At 39.8% G+C, this 22,438-nt stretch overlaps 1 protein-coding gene across 2 annotated transcripts in view; it reads right to left on the bottom strand.

Annotated features, from left to right (window-relative positions):
- SLC30A8 (solute carrier family 30 member 8) overlaps window positions 1–22,438 on the bottom strand; it is a 43,260-nt gene that overhangs the window by 6,111 nt on the left and 14,711 nt on the right. For both annotated transcript variants that reach the window (XM_007075603.2, XM_042973144.1), the window contains 4 exons: window positions 10,621–10,767; window positions 8,132–8,285; window positions 3,886–4,036; window positions 1,332–1,437 (listed from right to left, as the gene is read on the bottom strand). In XM_007075603.2, coding sequence (XP_007075665.1) covers window positions 1,332–1,437; window positions 3,886–4,036; window positions 8,132–8,285; window positions 10,621–10,767 — 558 coding nt within the window. The remainder of the gene's footprint in view (window positions 1–1,331; window positions 1,438–3,885; window positions 4,037–8,131; window positions 8,286–10,620; window positions 10,768–22,438) is intronic.

Raw genomic sequence — 22,438 nt, 5'->3', positions numbered from 1 at the left:
GTACTCAGCAGTGAACACTAAGGAAATGTGGGCTTTTGTGAAGGCACGTGCACTCTGAGACTCTGTCTGCCTTACGTCAAAATGTGCTGGACAAAAAAGAAAAGGTCAAGCCAATGTCTGGATATTCTTGATCATCCAACTGCTTGATATGATGCAAACCTCTAATTCTGATGGACTTTTCTAGGTTCCATTCTTGTGCCTTTTGTGTAGTAATCCTTCAGTAGTGTGAAAAGGTCATTCTAGTGGTTCTCGAAGTGTGGTCCCTGGACGAGCAGCATCAGCGTCTTGTTAGAAATTCAAATTCCCAGAGTGCTGATGCATAGGGGCACTTGTACCCCAATGTTTATAGCAGCACTCTCAACAATAGCCAAATGATGGGAAGAGACTGAATGTCCATCAACTGATGAATGGATAAAGAAGATGTGGTTTATATATACAATGGAATACTACTTGGCAATGAAGAAAAATGAAATCTGGCCATTTGTAGCAACGTGGATGGAACTGAAGAGTGTTATGCTAAGTGAAATAAGCCAGGCAGAGAAAGACAGATACCATGTTTTCACTCATATGTGGATCCTGAGAAACTTAACAGAAGACCAGGGGCGGGGGGAAGGGGAGAAAAAAAAGTTACAGAGAGGGAAGGTGACAAACCATAAGAGACTCTTAAATACTGAGAACAAACTGAGGGTTGATGGGGGGTGGGGGGAGGGGAAAGTGGGTGATGGGCACTGAGGAGGGCACCTGTTGGGATGAGCAGTGGGTGTTGTATGGAAACCAATTTGACAATAAATTTCATTTAAAAAAAAAAAGAAAAAGAAATGCAAATTCCCAGCTGCTGCCCCAGACCCACCAGTTCAGGAACTATCAGGATGGGCCCAGAAATCTGTGTTTTAACAGACCCCAAGTGATTCTGATGCCTTGAAGTTTGAGTGCTGGCCTGGTCTAACAAGGGTTTTAGACAAGCCCTTCATAGTAGCTATAATGCTGCCTAAGAGATAGCTTATTCAATTTTTCTTAGGCCTTTTCCATATATCTAGGGAGAAATTTATATTTTCACAATATCTCCCTCAGTGCCTATCCTTATTATTTGTACATATTGTTTTTATCGTATGCCATATCATTTAATAGTTGCTGGAGGAAAAAAGAGAAGGCAATTCTTTTTGTTCCCATATGAAGAAAAATCATAATATTTGTTTTCACAAAAAATCCTTATAAATTTAGATTTTCCTTATAATGCAAATTAACAGTGGATTTGCCTTGATGCCATTCCCTTCTGTGATTATAGGGAAGAGAAACACCAATCCTGGAAATAATAATGAAATCACTCCTACCTTCCATGAGTAAGATGGAGAAGTCCTTTAAAACAGTGATGGTGCTGGCCAAAACCAGGATGGAAAAGACGAATGTGCAGATTGGGTCAGCCATTTTATAGTCTGGCTAGAAAATATAGGGACTTAGGTTAACTGAATTCAGGCCTTCCATGCAGAAATTCTGATTTATAATAAAATGAGTAAACCTCCCTGCTTCTTTTTCTCTTTATCACCCTTTCACCTCCCTGAAACTTGACATCCAACTCAGAGGCAAGATTTCCTGAAGATTCAATCCTTCTTTTAAGCTTTAAACTATCAGTGGCTGAAGAAATTTAAAAATTAAATTTAAGACATAAAGGAGAGGGGCCTTGAGTGTTCTTTCCAAAGGCCTGATTTGACTTTTCTGTTAATAGAAGCACAGAGTATGTGATGAAAATATGCACACATTTATATAATAGTCAATGGCTTTTCAGCCTTCCTTATGATGAGAAGAAAGGGTATCACCTGCCCAGAGGTTGCACATGACCAAGGCCCAGCTGGAGCTTGGTCATGGCAGACTGGGGTTGTTTCCTTTCTTTCCCTCCTCAGGATGGCACATATTCGAGACAGGCATCTTTTTTTTTTTTTAATTTACATCCAAGTAGTTAGCATATAGTGCAACAATGATTTCAGGAGTAGATTCCCCATACCCATTTAGCCCATCCCCCCTCCCACAACCCCTCCAGCATCTCTCTGTTGTTCTCCATATTTAAGAGTCTCTTATGTTTTGTCCCTATCCTTGTTTTTATATTATTTTTGCTTCCCTTCCCTTATGTTCATATTTTTTGTATCTTAAAATCCTCATATGAAGTCATATGATGTTTGTCTTTCTCTGACTAATTTTGCTTAGCATAATATCCTCTAGTTCCATCCACGTAGTTGCAAATGGCAAGATTTCATTCTTTTTGATTTCCACATAATACTCCATTGTATATATATACCACATCTTCTTTATCTATTCATCCATCAATGGACATTTGGGCTCTTTCCATACTTTGGCTATTGTCGATAGTGCTGCTATAAACATTGGGGTGCATGTGCCCCTTCAAAACAGCATATCTGTATCCCTTGGATAAGTACCTAATAGTGCAGTTGCTGGACCGTAGGGTAGTTCTATTTTTAATTTTTTGAGGAACCTCCATACTGTTTTCTAAAGTGGCTGCACCAGTTTGCATTCCCACCAGCAGTTCAAATAGATCCTCTTTCTCCTCATCCTTGGCAACATCTGTTGTTGCCTGAGTTGTTAATGTTAGCCATTCTGACAGGTATGAGGTGGTATCTCATTGTGGTTTTGATTTGCATTGCCCTGATGATGAATGATGTTGAGCATTTTTTCATGTGTTGGTTGACCATTTGGATGTCTTCTTTGGAGAAATGTTTGAGACAGGCATCTTTGATTAAGTCCTAAGAGTATGAGCTGAGGCCTCATTCTTGCCCTGTCTCACCACTGGAGCCATTAGCTCCAGAAGAGATACGTGTCCTTCTGCCTTTGATGAAGTTTTGTCCCACAGAAAAGTCCATGCCTCATTACCTCTGAGAAACTCTCAAACTCCACTACCCAGGACAAGTGTGAATGATTTTGCCTTAAACTTAAAGCTTTCAGTGAATATTTGCTCAATTGAATTCAGATATGTCTTTATAATTTTTATTTATGTGTTTTCATTTTTTAGTAAAAATAATAAAGAGTCCTTGATAACTGGACAATCAAGGTGCAAACAACAGAGCAAATGCTCTTCTTTTCCATTTCCCCCACCTACACCCCAACCCACTTCTGTTAGTTCTTGGTACAAGAAACACAGATCTATAGTAAATGTTTGTTTAGGGTCAGAGTTTCATCCAAGATCCATCTCAACTTTCCATTAACACCCTGATTTGTTGGGGGTGGGGGGAGAATTATCTTTCCCCCACTGGGGGGTGATATTGGTGGGACAGTCAATCAGGTGCTCTTCCTCCCCAGCTAAGCAGCAGGTACAAGACCTAAGCTAGGTCTGGTGGGCTCTCTTTCCCAGAGAAAGAGAATCTCCAGCAGAATGCCAAGAAATGGAAAAAAATTGGTTGACTCGCAGTCATTTCAGCACTGGTACCTGGGACAGAATTTGGATAGTTTCTGAAATCTAAGATACCTAATGTTGTCCTTATTTCTACCTTGATTTCTATCCAAGAGTACATCCAATACATTTCAACTAATAAATATATTTTTGCTTAAGTAAGCTAGACATCCTTTCTGTTGCTTACAACCCAAGAATCCTAAGGTATTCATGGTTCCATTGCTGTTCATCTTAACTCCATGACAAAAGGAACTACTTTCTTGGAAGACTGGCAGCCCTACATTTGGAGACATAGTACTTATGAATCTGGAAAGTCTAAGGTTTCAGGCTTTGAATATGTGTTGTTTGTTTGTTTAAACCTTGCAAAGTAGTTGGTATAGGTAAATAGAGGCTGGCCACCCTCATTTAGGTTCATACTGGCAGGTCAGCTTCTGCAGTACCTAATCTATAAACTTACTATGACAGTGAGTAAACTCAAACATACTCACCTTAAAGTAGATAATAAGTGCACTGGTTAACACACTGATGCTCTGAAATAGATCTCCGAGGGCATGCACAAAGGCTGCTCTGACACTGGCATTGGCTTGCACTTCCTTGTGATTGTGTCCAACATGTCTCTGGTGCAGAATCACACTTAGTCTGAAAGAGAAAGGGATGTTCTTGGCACACATGAGATTAGCCATTGAAAACCTATGCGGCATAATGAAGCAGTTGACAAGAGCATGTGTTATCCAAGATGGAAGATAGTTGAAATATTAATGCTGTAAAATGTACTATTTTGGACTAATTTTGAAAACAAATGTATCATACAAGTTTTAAATTTTTACACAAGGACAGACAACAAAGGTTCACCTGTTTTCTCTTCCATCTACCTAATGCTACTCTGGTTCACGTTAAAACCGGAAAGCATCACTTCCTAGATGAAACTATTTGACAATAAGGAGGGGAAATATTTATTGAGCATCTACTGAATGTGAGGCACTGAGCTAAGCTTAAAGCTGAGCTTTGGTGGGAGATTAATTAAATGTACTGGTTTCAAATACAAAAAGCAGCAGAAAGGGGTAAAACAAAATAAGAAAATTTCATCAAGTTTGGATTTTTAAAAATATTGTATTTTACTTAATTTTGTTTATTTCTATGAGAATTTAAAATTTGAATAATTTTTAATGGCCAATGATGCATTTGTGTATATTAGCTATTAACAAGAGACTAAAATATATTAATGTATCACATATATGTGTGTAAATATATATTAAACACATATGTGTATACAGTCCTAAGAGTATGAGCTGTGGCCTCATTCTCTCTCTATAGATAACATATTACAAAATTTAACATCTCCTACCCAAGTCAAAGAGATAAGTATTAGGCATATAAATTATGCACCTGATTTTATTTTGGAACAAAAGTTTTAAAAAAATATTATTTAGTACTACACATCCCAGTCTATTTGCTGGTAAAGTGTCTGTGAAACCCAAGGTCATTATCCACAAAGTAGAATGACTGCTATCCAGCAATATTTGATCGTTACATAATGCACAGTTTTTAGATGGTCAGTGTTTGGACAGAAATTCACCCTTAATTAATAATTACCATTTATGAATCCTCAGACAGCTTAATATGGCTGGCAGTTAACATACTCTCTTTCTAGATCTATCCATGTGTGCTCATCACCTTGTCATTCATTCTTTTACTCATTTTATTAGAAAAAAAACAACTTAAGGACTCTTGTGTGCCAGCCACTGTTAAATGCTTGGGGTATAAAGGTGAATGAAACAGATGTGAACCTTCCCCGGTGTGGCTTTAAGTATGATGGAGATAGCATAGATTTTAAAAAGACACCCATAAGTGGAAAATTCTCATTATTAAAATGTTCTAGTAAGAACAGGTACTATAGATAATATAACAGGGAAGTCTGATTTAGTTAAACAAAGTAATTGAGTTGGATTTGAAAGATTATGTTAGATTTAAATTACAGGCTGGAGAGGAGGGAATATTTCAGGCAGAGAAAACTTAGCATGCAATAGCCTTAAGGCTCTGTCAGTAATCTTTATCCTAGAATCCCTTTGCAACTTTTGTTAGAACTTTCTGTCCTGATTTGGAGTCTGCAAGGATTTGATTTATTCCCAAATTATGGTTCTGATATTTCTGTATTCAGACAACACAGCATCTAGCAGCACTTGAAACTATAATCCCAGTTCTAGGAGAAACATTATAGTCACTCAATATCTTTTTCTATAAATAACTACCTACTTGCACAGGGAAGTCACCACTTTTCAATTTCCTTATCTTTCTAAGTAGGAAAAGCACCTGCAATGTTAAGATCAAAGTTCAAAAGCAGTTGCTGTAGGAAGAAAATTTGGATGGCATCTATTTAGAAAGTCAAACTCGATTATCAAGGTTCTAGATTTATGGGGAAGTTAGCTAGCTGTATCCTTCATATTCATGTAGCATCGACACAACCTATGTGACATATGCCTCTTGGGAAATTATTAATATTTTCATTGTCCCTGCTGTCTTGGGGACATATTGTTCTCTTTATGCAAAGATAATGTTATTGACCCCAGTCAGCAGCACATGTGCTCTGCCTTATTTGTCTCCTTGTGCTGATAGATTTGCATTGAACTCTACACACTTTTTCTCCAGTGCCAATATGAAACACATTTTCAAGTTAGCTGGATGGAAATAGGGATCTACTCAGTAATAGCGTCAAATACCACTCTTCTAATTGGTTAGCTTAGATATTTCGAGCAACAGTTTGCACACTAAGAGGTGAGGAACTGACACAGGCAAAAGGTATGGGTATTAGAGTGACCTGAGGAGCGTTTTCAAGATGTACACATTCAGATTTTCCTCTAATATCAGAGATTGCATTGTGCCTTCCTTAAAAGACACTGTTTATTTTTTTTATTTTTTTTATTTTTTTTATTTTTTTTTATTTTTGGGACAGAGAGAGAGACAGAGCATGAACGGGGGAGGGGCAGAGAGAGAGGGAGACACAGAATCGGAAACAGGCTCCAGGCTCCGAGCCATCAGCCCAGAGCCTGACGCGGGGCTCGAACTCACGGACCGCGAGATCGTGACCTGGCTGAAGTCGGACGCTCAACCGACTGCGCCACCCAGGCGCCCCAAAAGACACTGTTTAAAATGTGATTCTTCTTCACTTTCAGGTATAAGCCTATCTCATAGCATGTATCATGTTGCATCACAAGATAGATAGATGATACACAGATAGTGTATATGAGTCTCTTTTTGTTGCTATAACAAATTATTACAAAGCTTCTGTGGCTTAGAACAATATAAATATATTGTATTATAGTTCTAAAATGGGTATGCAGGACTACATTCCTTCTGGAGATTCTAGGAGAGAATTCATTATCTTACCTTTTCCAGCTTCTAGAGGTCACTTACTTTCCTTAGCTCCAGGATCCTTTCTCTGTCCTCAAAGCCAGCAATACAGCATCTTCCCTTTACTCTGACCTCAAGTGTCCCTCTCACAGGGATCTTTCTGGTTACATTTGGCCTGTCTAGATAACCTAGGATAATCTCCCCATCTCAAGATCCATCCTGAACTTAATCACATTTGCAAAGTTCCTTTACCATGTAAGTTAACATACTCAGAAGTTTCAAGGATTAGAATATGGAAATCTTTGAAGAAATCTTTGAGCCATTATTCTGTTCACCACAGATAATTGATAGGTAGGGTAGGTAGGTAGGTAGATGATGCAGTTTTAATTCGGGTTGCCCAGAATCAGGCTATCAGATTGGAAGGAGTAAATCAACCAAAAAAGACCAAAGGCCTGACCTTAACAGCACCCACCCCACACCCTTGTCATGAACAATCAAGTAGCTTACTTGGGTAAGAGCAGACCAATACAGAAATGATCACATGTCCAGTAACATCACATGTCTCATAAGAATGAATTAAGACTGCCTGGATAAGAGAATGGACCAAAAGGTGGAAACTAAAGACAGCGACTAGCTAATAGAGCTTAAGAAGGAGTTTTCAGGCAGTCTTACAATGATACAAAGATAAGATAGACTGCTTTTGAGAGGAACAAATTCCCTGTTACTAGTTCTGTTAAAATATATGACACTAATGACTATTTATTTTATGGGGATGTTGCAAAAGAGAATTCAAAAGTAGAAAGGGGACTGGAGTAAACAAAATCTAAGATCCCTTCCAACCCAGCACTCTGGGAACCCATAATGTGATCATGTAACAAAAACCAAATCGGATGGGGTACCTGGGTGGCTCAGTTAAGTGTCCAACTTCGGCTCAGGTCATGATCTCTCACGGTTTGTGGGTTTGAGCCCTGGATCGGGCTCTGGGGTGACACTCCAGAGCCTGGAGCCTGCTTCAGATTCTGTGTCTCCCTCTCTCTCTGCCCCTCCCCCACTCATGTTCTCTCTCTCTCTCTCTCTCTCTCTCTCTCTCTCTCTCTCTCAAAAATAAATAAAACATTTTTTTAAAAATTTTTTAAATAAATAGGAGTAAGTCATTTCCCATATGGAACCATCAATACATATGAGAGCGCAGACTGGCTAGGAGCTCAATCCTGGGCCTCTTGGGTCTAGATTCAGATCCCGGCCTTTGCACTTCCTCATTGGCAGTTTATTCAATTCACCATCTCCACAAATGGAAAAATCAAGCAAAAACGAACATCAAGAAAAACCCCACTGTCTATGTCCACACAGGGTTAAAAACAAGCTTTTATGGGCGGGGTGACTTACATAATATTGGCTGCCACCGCACAGCCTGAAATGATGATCATCACAGTCGCCTGGATCTGGTAATCAGGGTACAGCAGGCGCTCACATGCCAGGTACACCAACACAGCCGTCACCACCCAGACGCACAGGATGGACAGCAGGGCACCAAGGATCTCTAGGGATTCGAGCACACAGACACCCATACACAAAGAATTTGTGGATCACGTTGATCTCCCGAGAGTCATAAGACATTGATGTTCCTTGCTTCCCCCCAACCTGTCCCCCTGAGAAAAAAGGCTCTAAACTAACAAGTTCCAAATGTGTGGATGGATTTTAGCACTAAGATGATTCACTTTAGTGTTGCATTCATTAAACACCAGCATCTGAGTTCATTATGCTCCATATTAGTAAGTAATTTCTAGCAAATTTTTAAAGCATATTAATTGCTATCTGCCATTGCTATTTTCCTCGGGGATTTTAATTTAAACAGGTGCTAAAATGATTGAAACTTATTAGGAGATGAAATAATGAGAGGCAAAGAGTAAAATGTATTTAGAAACTCTTAATTTCACCATAAAACATTTACAATTTGCCAGTAGCGGTACCTTGTGTGGAATAAAATAGTAACAAGGGAGGGCTTCGGAGGGTACATGATGAAAATGAGTTTCATTTGCCAACCCAACATATTATAAACACGGAGGCAAGCTCAGAGGTATATCAACACTCTAACTGCATTTTAAGAGCAACTATATCGAAAAGAAGTATCAGAGCAGAGACATGTATATTAATATTTAAAGATAAGATAGTGTTCAGTCTGCAGGCTGAGTAAAGCACATTTGCTCACTGTGGAGTTCCTTAACACCTCTCCCTGATCTTTAACTCAACCTAGTAGGCAGGTACTAAAAGCCTTCCAGGGCACAGAAGTATTCTGAGAGTCCATTGCCGGGGACTTTCCCTACTTTTGATCTTTCCCCTGTCAAAGCAGAACAATGTAAAGTATTGTTTCCCAGTGTGGGGCTATTGTATCCCAGACTTCAATCATTTACATGCAACCTGTCCACATGACACCTGTCTTATTAGCCACTTCACACTTTTTTTAAATAAATTCACTTTTTATACTTAGCTTCTTCCTAAACAAAGTCATCCATGAAATTACCTATTTGACAAGCTAGTTCATTTTCACCTGTGTGTCTAAGCAGTCCTGCCTAAAACAGTAACCATCATCACATGTGGCTGTATCCATTTAAATTAAAAAATTAAAAACCCAGTTCTTCCAGGTGCCTGGGTAGCCCAGTCAGTTAAATGTCTGACTCTTGATGTCAGCTCAGGTCACGATCTCGTGGTCATGAGATTGAGCCCCACGTCGGGGTCTCTGCACTGAACATGGAGGCTGCTTAAAATTCTCTCTCTCCCCCTCCACCCCTCCCCTGCTCACATGCAGGTATGTGCTCTCTCTAAAATATAATATAATAAAATAAAATAGAATAGAATAAAATAATCCAGTTCTTCAGTAACAGTGGCCACATTTAAAGTGCTCTATGGCCACATCATACTCTGTATCATAGAACATTTGTCTTAAAGCAGAGAATGCTACTGAACAGCCCTGATTTTCTACAGCGTCAATGCTCATGAGCTTCCATCACCAAGATGAGAAAGTACAGGCAGTATTCTAAATTCTGGGTTGTGCCTGTGTTTATAAAACATCCCATGTTTACCAAAGAGCTTTGACCAATAGTACCAGAAAGGGGAGAGTACGTGTAAAAATGCGTACAAATGACAGGCGCTCAGCCAAAAATACATGTTTCCCAAGTGGAGCACTGTTCAGGGACTGAAAAGCATCTTCAGGTCACATTGTCACAAATTCTTTTTATTGATGTTTATTGTCTCATCTCTCTCTCTCCCCCCACCGCCGAATGTTAAAGGAAAGGCGATCCAAAACACTTGCTATGATAAATTGTTTCGCGTGAAATGAGAACTTCCTACCATTCTAAACTTGAAAAACCACAGCCCACAATTGTCAGTGTGTAAGTTGTGGTCTGTATCTAGAGGCAACAGTAAAGGCTGGCCACCGTGTCAGCATGTCGGCCACCCTTGCTCTGCCCTAAATTCTCCTTCACGTTCTATTCTCTACTTACCTGTGAGAAGTTCTTCAATCTCTCTAGCTCTCTTGGGCTCTCTGTGCCTGACTTTGCAAAATGGTAGATGCTTTATCCCATCCTCCCTCCCAGATGCAGAGTAACTTGATGAATGGTATCGTGGCTGTTACCCTTGGGCCAGGGCGGTTGCGGAAATGATACCTGTGTTCCTGTTATTCCACTGAAATAGAGGTAGCGCAATTAATCTGGCTTGTTGCCAAAGTGCCCTTGAGAACACACATCCTTTTTATCCTGAATATCAGACGTGCCTCTAAGGGATTTCTGAACAAGGCTTTGCTTTGTCTCTTCTGTCTTTATCCTTGGTTTGACCTTGCAGCACTACCTTGACATTAATGCTCAGTGGGTGAACTATACCTGCCCGGTGCCATCCAAACGTCAGCTGCTTTGAAGGGGGCTTTGATGACAACCACAAGGAGAAGAGACTGAGCAGGAAACTGGTCAGGTCAATTAAGAGGTGGGCAGCATCTGTGACGACAGCAAGACTCCCAGCAATGTGCCCACCTGGGGGATACAGAACATTACATGGGATTAAGGGCCCCAGAATGCAAGTAGATTCACATGCATATTAACCGTAGTTGGTGAAATATGCCACAGACTCACAAAACTTGATCAGAGAAAGGGTCTTAATGTTGATTTAATCCACCTCTTCTTCCCAATTTTATAAGAAACAGATACCCAGAGAGTGGATAGGATTTGAACAAATAGAAATGAATTTCAAGGTTGCAGCCATTCCTGGGAGATCAAAGGTACAGAGATTGGAAAGTGTGGGTCACATCACATTTAGAGAACATCACAGTTGGACTGGGACATAAGAGTTCAAAAATACAAAAGGATGAGGCTGGAGACGTGAGGGCTGGATTTGAAGAGTCTTACACGTAAGGCTGAGGACTTGGACTTTTGCCTGTAACCCAGGAGTCACAGCCCACAGCTGTGTTTGTATTTGACTTGCAATTTTACCACAGTTTCTTTTACCACTTCCTTCTGCCCTACTAATTTATATTATTCACCTTATTTCAAGATCCCTATTATGAATAGTAGGGAGCAGTAAAGAAAAGGGCAGGCACCTTCCACTGGGGCCCCTGAGTGTAACAACAATCCAATGAAGCATAGGAAGAGAACCCAAGCCATGGTGGTCCCACCTTGCTTTTCTGTCTGTTTGGTTTGCCTTCTCTACTGCCTTTGAGTTCTCCTTAGAGAAAAGACCTCCAGCCTCCAACTACAAGTCAGAAGAAATTCTTGTCTCTTCCTTCCCAAACAGGGCTCATTCTCTGAAAGCAGTCTTTATTGCTCTCACTAGAGCTTCCCCCAAAACAGAGCTGTTGCTGACTGACTGTCTTCCAGCAGCTGTTTATTGCCTGTGTACGATGAGGCAATGGAGCCTATCCGTCAGTAGCCCCTCCATCATCAAACCCACCTTGTCTCAACTAATGATTTTGAAAAGTTATAGATATGGCTCATAATTACAATAATCCCCACAGACCACTGGCTCTAGCTGTAGTTAATCACTGGTTTGTCAAAGTTTAATGGTCTGAAGCAAAGTAGTCTTCAAGCTTGTTACTGAGCTGTCAGTGCAAAAAATCACAATGATTCATTAGCCAAAAGGCAACATTTTGCTAACAAATCAGCTTTTCTTCCAATTACCCTCTAATGTTGTTCTATCTGCCAAACTCGGGTCTGATAATAAAGCCATGTTAATAATGCATTATTTCTTACACAGAGAATGACTACATATAGATAAATAGTCGGCCGCAATCTCAACAACGAATGGTGGTGATGATTCCATGTGCTGGGCTCAAATTGTAGCCTAAGTCAAGGAAATGAAGTCCTATAGGGGTCCTTCAACAGGCTCAGCTGAATGAGGAGGCAACTGAGAGAGAAAAAGGGCTTACTTTGGAAGAAACATACCTAGATGGAGGTCTGGGAAGTGAGAACTCTTTTGCAACCATCCTTGCTTATATATAAGAATAGTCCAGAAAACTGTGAGCCATTGAGATGAATTTTATGGATAAAACTGTTTGCAAGAGGTAGTTTCTGACTGAACTTGTGTTTGCTTCTGAAAGCATGGGGTATTACCAACAATTAACACAGTCATCCAGCCAGTATTTATTGAGCCCTTGCTGTGCTGCTCAAGTTAAACAAATCACAGTCCCTCCCTTCAGTGGTCTCACTGTTAACATTCTCTGTATTGAAGACATGTACAATGGGCCAGAGGATCAGAACGCTGCCCTCCTTGGCAGCATTGAGGAGCTTTTCAGAGGACAGAAGGGTAAGAATGTGCCAGAAGGGAAGGGTTTTTCAGGAAGAGGTAAGAACAGGAGCAAAAACAGAAAAAAAGAAAATGGCACTTTTGTGGAATAGCAAGAGGTGTGGAATGTTGGAGGAAAAACCAGAAATGAGAGTTGAAAAGTGGGTTGGGGGACCCCCTTATAGGAAATTATGTCATGCTAAAGAATTTGAATGCTATTCTATGGATAAGGATATGGGATATGGGAATCTAATGTGATATTGAGGCATAAGGTTGTGACATGCTCAGATTTGTATTTAAGAGAGACATCTTTGCCAGCAGTGTGGAGGCTGACCTAGAGGGAGAAGGAACTGGAGGTTAAGACACAACAGTGATAGCCAAGAAAATGCCATGAAGTCATGAAGTAAGACAGGAGCACTCATTTATGGATATGGCAAGATGTAGAAAGCAATGCACTGGTAACAAGATAGAAGAGGCACTAAGGACTACCTTCTAGAAACACTTTCTTATTAGGGCCTGTGGGGTTTCAGGACAGGAGGTCATCAGGGGAGCCACTGGGCCTGGGTCTCATATTCACCTCAGCTCCAGAAGGTGTGCATTACGTACACATAACATTTTGTGTGGAGACAGAGACAGGATCGAAAGAAGCAAATGTCTCTCTGACAACATCAGGCTGTGTCCTATTACTGGACAACTACTGTATGCTATTAATTCATGTTTCTAAAATCCTTTAACTATCTTATGAATAGCATTATTATACTATATAATGTGGCATATCAAAAACACATGGAGTTATTATTTAATAAGTAATTAAAACACACCACAGTTTACATAGGTGTGTTTTGACACTTCTTAAATTTTTAATACCAAGAACCTCAAAGAATATAAGTAGCCTAAGGCTCTGAGACACCATGACTATAGTATGAAGCCAGCGCCCTTATCAGTAAACCTTGTGGGTATCAACCCCCCCAGCCATAGCTTTCTCTAAGAGAATTTTTGTATGCTGAGCTACTTACTGTCTTCCCCAGCCAGCCCCCAGCTTTCTTCCAATCTAGCAATGTCGTGCATTCTCCATCACTCTTTACACTCTAAACAGTCCTGCATCGGGGCATCTCTCTCTGACCATTCCCAATTGCTGCCAGTAATAGCCATACTTGAGCTGATTTCTGTGAGGTCTCAGTGTCTGTACATCTGCCTTTTCAAATAGGGATACATGCGTACATGTGCATGTTAGGGCCTTTCCATGACTAGTAATTTTCACAAGTAGTCAGAAAGAGTCCCAATTCAACAGGCTCAAAGGCCCATTAGGAGTGGACACGCTGATGCGTATGGCCTTCCTTAATTCCTTCCTCCAATCTGCTCCATGACCAGTTCTCTCTCTAAACACAGCCCTATGACCTGGTTCTCCCCTGTTCTAAATGCCAGCTTATTCCACAAGGCCTATAGAATTAATCCGGATTCCCCAGCCAGGCTTCACCCTCTTTCTTGAACCCCCAACTACCAGTCTAGTTTTATTCTCCATTCACTGTGTTTTATCTTACATCGCTGACTTAGATAGATTCTTAGATAGGTTTAATGGTAAATCATAAATGCCTAACTCAAACTAGCTTCAACAACAACAACCAAATGATAATTTATTGGGTCAAATAACTGAGAACAAATTAGGGTGGGGTTGGATCTAGTGCAGGCTAATCCTAAGGTTCAAATAATGTTTGAGGGACTCTGCTCTGTCACTAACTATTGTTATTTATTGTCCTACTGAAGATAGACTACTTTACCCTTAGCAAGAAAGGTTGGCCTCTGGAAGCTCCAGGTTTATAGCATTACAGCATAGTATTTGCAGAGGATAGAGAGAGTCCCCCATCTATCCTCCCTATAAAAAGACCCAGAGACGGAATAATCCAGCTTGGAATCTCATACCCAGCCTTGCCTGTGAGCATGAGGTTTTTGGTCCAGGAGGACCAGAAATGGAATTAGCACAGTGAGTAGGAAGAAGCTTCCTGAATAGGCAATATTTACCACTACAGTGGCATCAAGAATCACTTGAGTTGCTTTCTTTTTTTTTCTTTTAATTGTTTTAAATGATTATTAATTTTTGAGAGAGAGTGTGTGTGCAAGCGAGCAGTGGAGGGGCAGAGAGAGAGAGAGAGAGGGAGAGACAGACAGAGAATCTGAAGCAAGCTCCTTTCTGGCAGCACAAAGCATGATGTGGGGTTCAAACCCAAGAACCCTGAGATCATGACCTGAGCCAAATTTGGATGCTCAACTGACTGAGCCACCCAGGTGCCCCTCAGTTGAATTACTTTCTAAGAATACAGATTTCCTGTCCTTTTGAGACCTACCCACTTAAACTCTTTCCAGGCAAGGCTGATATTTACTACCTCCTGGACCACAGCAATAGTCAGGGACCTCTCTCTGCAAGGCCTTCTTTTTACCTCCCTCTTTTAGCCACCCCTCAATTCCTACACAAACTTCAAGTCCTGTCTCAAATCCTATATCCTGAATGTGGACATCCTAGATTCCCAAAAGTAACCTGAGAATAACAGTTGCATTCTCTGACCTGATTGAGAATGGCTTTAGGGAGGAGGTGAGGTCTGGTTGGGGTCTTGAATGATGAGCAGAGTTTTGATGATTGTGGGGCATGAGGAGAGGCCTTTTCCATTCAGATAAAAAGACATAAGCAAAAGCTACAGAGACTTTAAGGTGCCACGATTATTTTGCATAGAATGAATAAACAGCTGAAACAGAAGAGTCATGTAGTGAAGCAGTAAAGGATTAATAGTCAGTTTGGCAGCCACATGGTGGAATGACTTGAAAGTCAAAGTAAGAATTTTTCATTTTGTCCAGGGTGCCAGAGCTTTCGAACATACCAATCTCTTTTCACATGGGGCAGCCAAGTGGGACCTAGCACAGAGGAAGCCTCTGAAGCAGCCTCTTCCTGCTACAACACCCTTGTGGGTGTACCCCAGTCATCAGTAAAATTTCCTGTGCTTGCCAGGATAGGGAGAAGGGTGTGAAGCACTGAATTAGGCAAGAAGGAGCCACTAAAGAATTTTGGAGACAGAATTAACATGATGAGAGCAATGTTTTAGGAAAATCAACCTAAAATCAATGCAGCTCAAACTCCAAATGATTCTGTGAGTATCCATTTAATTCCTTTACTGACAACATCCAGATTAGAACTCATAGATGAATTAATTATTAAGAATGAAAGGGAAGAGGGAGATTGATTTGTTCACTCCAAGTGAATAATTTTTCTTCCCTCCTCTCCTAGAAATATGTCATTTTAAAGCAGAATGCCAGGGCATAGGAAAGGTATGAGGAGAAAAGTAAGTTTTATGAATGGGAGACCATCTCATTTCAGACTGTTGATTAGACATACTGGGAAGAAGATGCCATCTGTTTTCACCATCTACCTGGATTCAGGGGAAAGCAGAGGAAGAAAGTAATGGAGAAAATGAGCCAGTTTATCTAACTGAATTGTGTTTGCATGGGGTGGTGTCAGTATTTTATCTGGAAAGCTATGAATTTCCAGAATATCACCTTTTAAAATCACACTTTCAAAAGTTTATTTATTTTGAAATAGAGAGAGAGAGAGAGAGCACCTATGCAATCTGGGGAGGGCACAGAGAGAGGGAAAGAGAGAATCCCAAGCAGGCTCTGCACTGTCAACACAGAGCCCAACGTGGGGCTAAATCCCACAACTCTGGGATCATGACCCAGGCCGAAATCAAGAGTCTCATTCAACCGACTGAGACTGAGCCACCCAGGTGCCCCTCCAATCACATTTTGAATGGATTCTGTTTTTTAGATTTTCCATTTTGTCCATCTCTTATATGAGCAACAGAGTATTGTCCATGATCTTATGAATTTGAATAATTAAAAAAGAATACACATCTGGCATGTGTGTCAGTGGCTTTTCCAAGTGAATTTTCTAATTGGAACTACTAAAAGTAAATTCTTTGCAACCTCATCAAGCTATTAAGTTGGTTCCTTCAAAAGACTTATTGTGGGTCTAGAAATTGTGTGGTGTCAATTAATTTTATAATCTTTGACTAGAAAATTATTTGCCAACCCTGGATTTGTCTTGGACTGGATGAGTTGAAGTTCTTTTCCAGTTTTCAAAAGTATAAAAGTCTGAAAAAGGGGTGCCTTAGTGGCTCAGTCGGGTAAGCACGCAACTCTTGATTTCAGCTCAGGTCATGGTCTCATGGTTCATGAGTCCAAGCTCTGAGTGGTGCACTGTGCTGACAGCATGGAACCTGCTTGGGATTCTCTCTCTCCCTTTCTCTCTGCCCCTACCCACTCATGGGCTCTCTCTCTCTCTCTCTCTCAAAATAAATAAATGAAAAAAACAAAACAAAAAAGTCAGAGAAAAAAAAAGTGGTGCCTGGGTGGCTCATTTGGTCCAACTTCAGCTCAGGTCATGATCTCATGGTTCCTGAGTCCAAGCCCCATGTCGGCTCTCTTTTGTCAACACAGAGCCCACATAGATCCTCTGTTCTGTTGTCTTTCTGCTCCTCTCTGACCTGTGCATGTTCTCTCTCTCTCTCTCCCTGAAAAATAAATAAACATTTAAAAAATAAATAAAAGTCTGAATACGAGTACACAAGCCATTAGACTCCATAGGTTTAAGAAACCAACTAATTCTGGGGGGAGAGAGAGATGATGGTGACGTAGGAGAACGCTGGGCTCACCTCGTCCTGCTGATCGCTTAGATTCCACCCACATCTGCCTGAATAACCCAGAAAACTGCCAGAAGACTAGCAGAACGGACTCTGTGGAGCCAAACGTAGACAAGAGGCCCACGGAAGAGGGTAGGAAGGGCAGAGAGGTGGAGCGCGCTACATGGACTGGTGGGAGGGTGCTGGGGCAATGGAGGGGCAGCCCGCCTGGCAAGGCAGAGCACACGAGTCTGGCTTGCAAAAGCTGAGGGGCTGGACGGAGTATGTTCTGACAGCCAGCAGGACTTAACATCTGGAATGTTACAAGTCAAAAGCTCTGCTCTCGGAGAGCGGGGAGGGTGAGAGGATGAGACCCGGGAGACAGAACTGAGCTCAAGGGGGAACAAAGGCACTGGCAAGTGCCATCTCCCTCTTCCATCCCCCAGCCAAAATTCCAAAGGGAACCAGTTCCTGTCACCAAACTTGCTTGCACCCCGCAAACGCCCAACACTGTGCTCCTGTGGATCCATCCCTCTGACGGGCCTGCCTCCCTCCTGGTGCTGAATGAAAAGGGAATTATTACAACCAATCCCTCAGAAATACAAGCAATTATCAGGGAATACTATGAAAAATCATATGCCAACAAACTGGACAACCTGGAAGAAATGGACAAATTCCTAAGCACTCACACACTTCCAAAACTCAAACAGGAAGAAATAGAAAATTTGAACAGACCCATAACCAGCGAAGAAACTGAATCAGTTATCAAAAATCTCCCAACAAATAAGAGTCCAGGCCCAGATGACTTCTCTGGGGGAATTCTACCAGACATTTAAAGCAGAGATAATACCTATCCTTCTCAAGCTGTTCCAAAAAATAGAAAGGGAAGGAAAACTTCCAGACTCATTCTATGAAGCCAGCATTACTTTGATTCCTAAACCAGACAGAGACCCAGCAAAAGAAGAGAACTACAGGCCAATATCCCTGATGAATATGGATGCAAAAATTCTCAACAAGATACTAGCAAATCGAATTCAACAGCATATGAAAAGAATTATTCACCATGATCAAGTGGGATTCATTCCTGGGCTGCAGGGCTGGTTCAACATTCACAAATCAATGTATGTGATACATCACATTAATAAAAAAGATAAGAACCATATGATCCTGTCAGTCGATGCAGAAAAAGGATTTGACAAAATTCAGCATCCTTTCTTAATAAGAACCCTCAAGAAAGTTGGGATAGAAGGAACATACTTAAACATCATAAAAGCCATTTATGAAAAGTCCACAGCTAATATCATCCTCAATGGGGAAACACTGAGAGCTTTTTCCCTGAGATCAGAAATACAACAGGGATGTCCACTCTCACCGCTGTTGTTTAGCATAGTGTTGGAAGTTCTAGCATCAGCAGTCAGACAACAGAAGGAAATCAAAGGCATCCAAATTGGCAAAGATGAAGTCAAGCTTTCACTTTTTGCAGATGACATAATATTATACATGGAAAACCCAATAGACTCCACAGAAAGTCTGCTAGAACTGATACATGAATTCAGCAAAGTTGCAGGATACAAAATCAATGTGCAGAAATCAGTTGCATTCTTATACACTAATAATGAGGCAACAGAAAGACAAATAAAGAAACTGATCCCATTCACAATTGCACCAAGAAACATAAAATACCTAGGAATAAACCTAACCAAAGATGTCAAAGATCTGTATGCTGAAAACTATAGAAAGCTTATGAAGGAAATTGAAGAAGATATAAAGAAATGGAAAAACATTTTATGCTCATGGATTGGAAAAATACATATGGTTCAAATGTCCATACTACCCAAAGCTATCTACACGTTCAATGCAATCCCAATCAAAATTGCACCAGCATTCTTCTCGAAGCTAGAACAAGCAATCCTAAAATTTGTATGGAACCACAAAAGACCTCGAATAGCCAAAGTAATATTGAAGAAGAAGACCAAAGTGGGAAGCATCACAATCCCAGACTTTAGCCTCTACTACAAAGCTGTAATCATCAAGATAGCATGGTGTTGGCACAAAAACAGACACATAGACCAATGGAATAGAATAGCAACCCCAGAACTAGACCCACAAAAGTATGGCCAACTAATCTTTGACAAAGCAGGAAAGAACATCCAATGGAAAAAAGACAGCCTCTTTAACAAATGGTGCTGGGAGAACTGGACAGCAACATGCAGAAGGATGAAACCAGACCACTTTCTTGCACAATTCACAAAAATAAACTCAAAACGGTTGAAGGACCTGAATGTGAGATAGGAAACCATCAAAACCTTAGAGGAGAAAGGAGGAAAAAACCTCTCTGACCTCAGCCACAGCAATTTCTTACTTGACACATCTCCAAAGGCAAGGGAATAAAAGCAAAAAATGAACTATTGGGACCTCATGAAGATAAAAAGCTTATACACTGCAAAGGAAACAATCAACAAAACTAAAAGGCAACTGACAGAATGGGAAAAGATATTTGCAAATGACATATCGGATAAAGGGGTAGTATCCAAAATCTATAAACAACTCACCAAACTCCACACCCAAAAAACGAATAATCCAGTAAAGAAATGGGCAGAAGGCATGAATAGACACTTCTCTAAAGAAGACATCCAGATGACCAACAGGCACATGAAAAGATGCTCAACATCACTCCTAATCAGAGAAATACAAATCAACACCACACTCAGATATCACCTCACGCCAGAGTGGCTAAAATGAAGAAATCAGGAGACTATAGGTGTTGGAGAGGATGTGGAGAAAGGGGAAGCCTCTTGCACTGTTGGTGGGAATGCAAACTGGTGCAGCCACTCTGGAAAACAATGTGGAGGTTCCTCAAAAAATTAAAAATAGACCTACCCTATGACCCAGGAATAGCACCGCTAGGAATTTACCCCAGGGATACAGGAGTGCTGGTGCATAGGGGCACTTGTACCCCAATGTTTATAGCAGCACTTTCAACAATAGCCAAATTATGGAAAGAGCCTAAATGTCCATCAACTGATGAATGGATAAAGAAGTTGTGGTTTATATATACACTGGAATACTACTTGACAATGAGAAAGAATGAAATATGGCCTTTTGTAGCAACGTGGATGGAACTGGAGAGTGTTGTGCTAAGTGAATTAAGTCATACAGAGAAAGACAGATACCATATATTTTCACTCTTATGTGGTTCCTAAGAAACTTAACAGAAGACCATGGGGGAGGGGACAAGGAAAAAAAAAGTTAGAGAGGCAGGGAGGCAAACCATAAGTGACTCTTAAAGACTGAAAATAAACTGAGGGTTGATGGGGGGTGGGAGGGAGGGGAGGGTGGGTGATGGGCATTGAGGAGGGCACCTGTTGGGATGAGCACTGGGTGTTGTATGGAAACCAATTTGACAATAAATTTCATATAAAAAAATATTAAAAAATATAAATGCAAAAAGCAGAAAAAAAGAAACCAGTTAATTCTGATTGCTATCTATGATAGTGCAAAAGACAAAAAACAAACAAAAATGAGAAAAACAAACAAACAAACAAAAGTTAGCAAGTTCTGTTTTCTTCCAGTCTCAAATAATTACTAATTTGGTCCGCCTCTTGTGTAATAGAAAATGAAGGCAAAAAATTAGTAACAGTATAACGGTAATAGTGGTAATAGGGTAGTCATAGCTTATGATACTATATGCCAGGTAGTTTCTGGTATTCCTTTTACATTAAAAAATAAAATAAAATAAACTCAAAAATAATATATAAATTCAAATAATTTAAAATAAATAAATATTAAGCCAAATAAATAATAAAGTCAAAACTTTTAGACTAAGTGCATAGCTAAACATAATTTTATTATTAATAAAAATATGGGATAAAAATAATCAGAGAAGGATATAACTCAAGATATTAAAACATGCAATAAGAGTACAACATTGAAGAAAGATGGAGGAAGTAACAAATATTTTTAAAGGCAAAATTATGAATTAAAAATAAAAAAATTAGATAATAATATATTCGATAAATAGATATATCAATAAATTAGACATCTACCAAGTTAAATCAAGGAAAAGAAAATATTTAAACAATATTAAAATGAGAAAGTAGAATAAGTTAGAGAGTTTTAGTATTAAATTGTCATGTTCCATTGTATGATAATAAGATGGAAAATTTCATTGAGATGGCTGACTTTGGAAAACACAAATGACCCAAACTTACTCATGAAGTAGAAATTTTGAGTACAGCAATAAATGAGGAAGAAGCAAACAAACATATGTTAAAAATTATTTCCAAGAAAGTCTCCAAAGCTACACAACTTACCAGGTAGTTCTTAAAAAGGAAGAGATAGTTACAATGTTACAAAAATGGTTTCCATTTTCTTATAAAAAGTGTCATTAAAACTAAACTTTTCATTTTCATATGTGTAACTCTAATTCAAAAACTTAGAAAAATAGCCCCATAACAGAAAACTATAGTTAAATTTCAATTATCAATAAAGATAAAAAAAATCCTAAAGATAATATGAGTGGCCCAGATTGAGCAATGCGTTGAAAGAATGGTCCACCACAGTCCATTTGAGTGGCACTGTAATGAGAGCCTATGAACTTGAGCCCCAGAATTCAGACTGCCTGCCCACTTATTTACGAGCTGTGGTACTCCAGTAGAGACCTTTACTCTCTGTGTTTCAGGTTCCTCATCTACATAGTACAAATAATAATAGACCTACCTCTCAGGGATTTCAACAGGATTAAGTAAAGTAACACGATGGAAAGCATTCATCACAGTTTCTGGCACATAGTAAGTATTAAATAAATATTAGTTATTATCATCGTAATGCCAGAAATGCAGAGATTGTACTGTATTAGGAAATCTCTGAATATAACACACACCAGCAATGTGTCAAAAAAATTTTTAACAGAATATGTTTAAAAGAAAAGGTACTTGACAAAAGTCAACAAGCATCCTTGATTATTTGTTTATCGTTTAAAAACTAAGGGGAAAAAAACCCACTTCATTAACATAGTGAAAATACTTAACCTCTCAGGAAGCATTTCACTTAACAGTTAACTAGTTGAACATAAGATTTGATTTAGCATAAGATATTATTTAACATGGTAAAAATATGAAACATATTTTTATTGAAAAAAGAGAAATATAATAAAACAAACACATGTAAATAACCTTAGCAAGAAACAGGCTGTCCCTGTACTATAACAAACAAATAAGCAAACTAAAATTGCAAGATATTGATGAGAGACATAGAGTATTTG

This window comes from Panthera tigris, chromosome F2 (genome assembly GCF_018350195.1).
Source record: "Panthera tigris isolate Pti1 chromosome F2, P.tigris_Pti1_mat1.1, whole genome shotgun sequence".
Lineage (NCBI taxonomy): Eukaryota > Metazoa > Chordata > Mammalia > Carnivora > Felidae > Panthera > Panthera tigris.
Note: the sequence above shows the minus strand (reverse complement) of the source record. Positions and strands in the feature narration are given on the sequence as shown.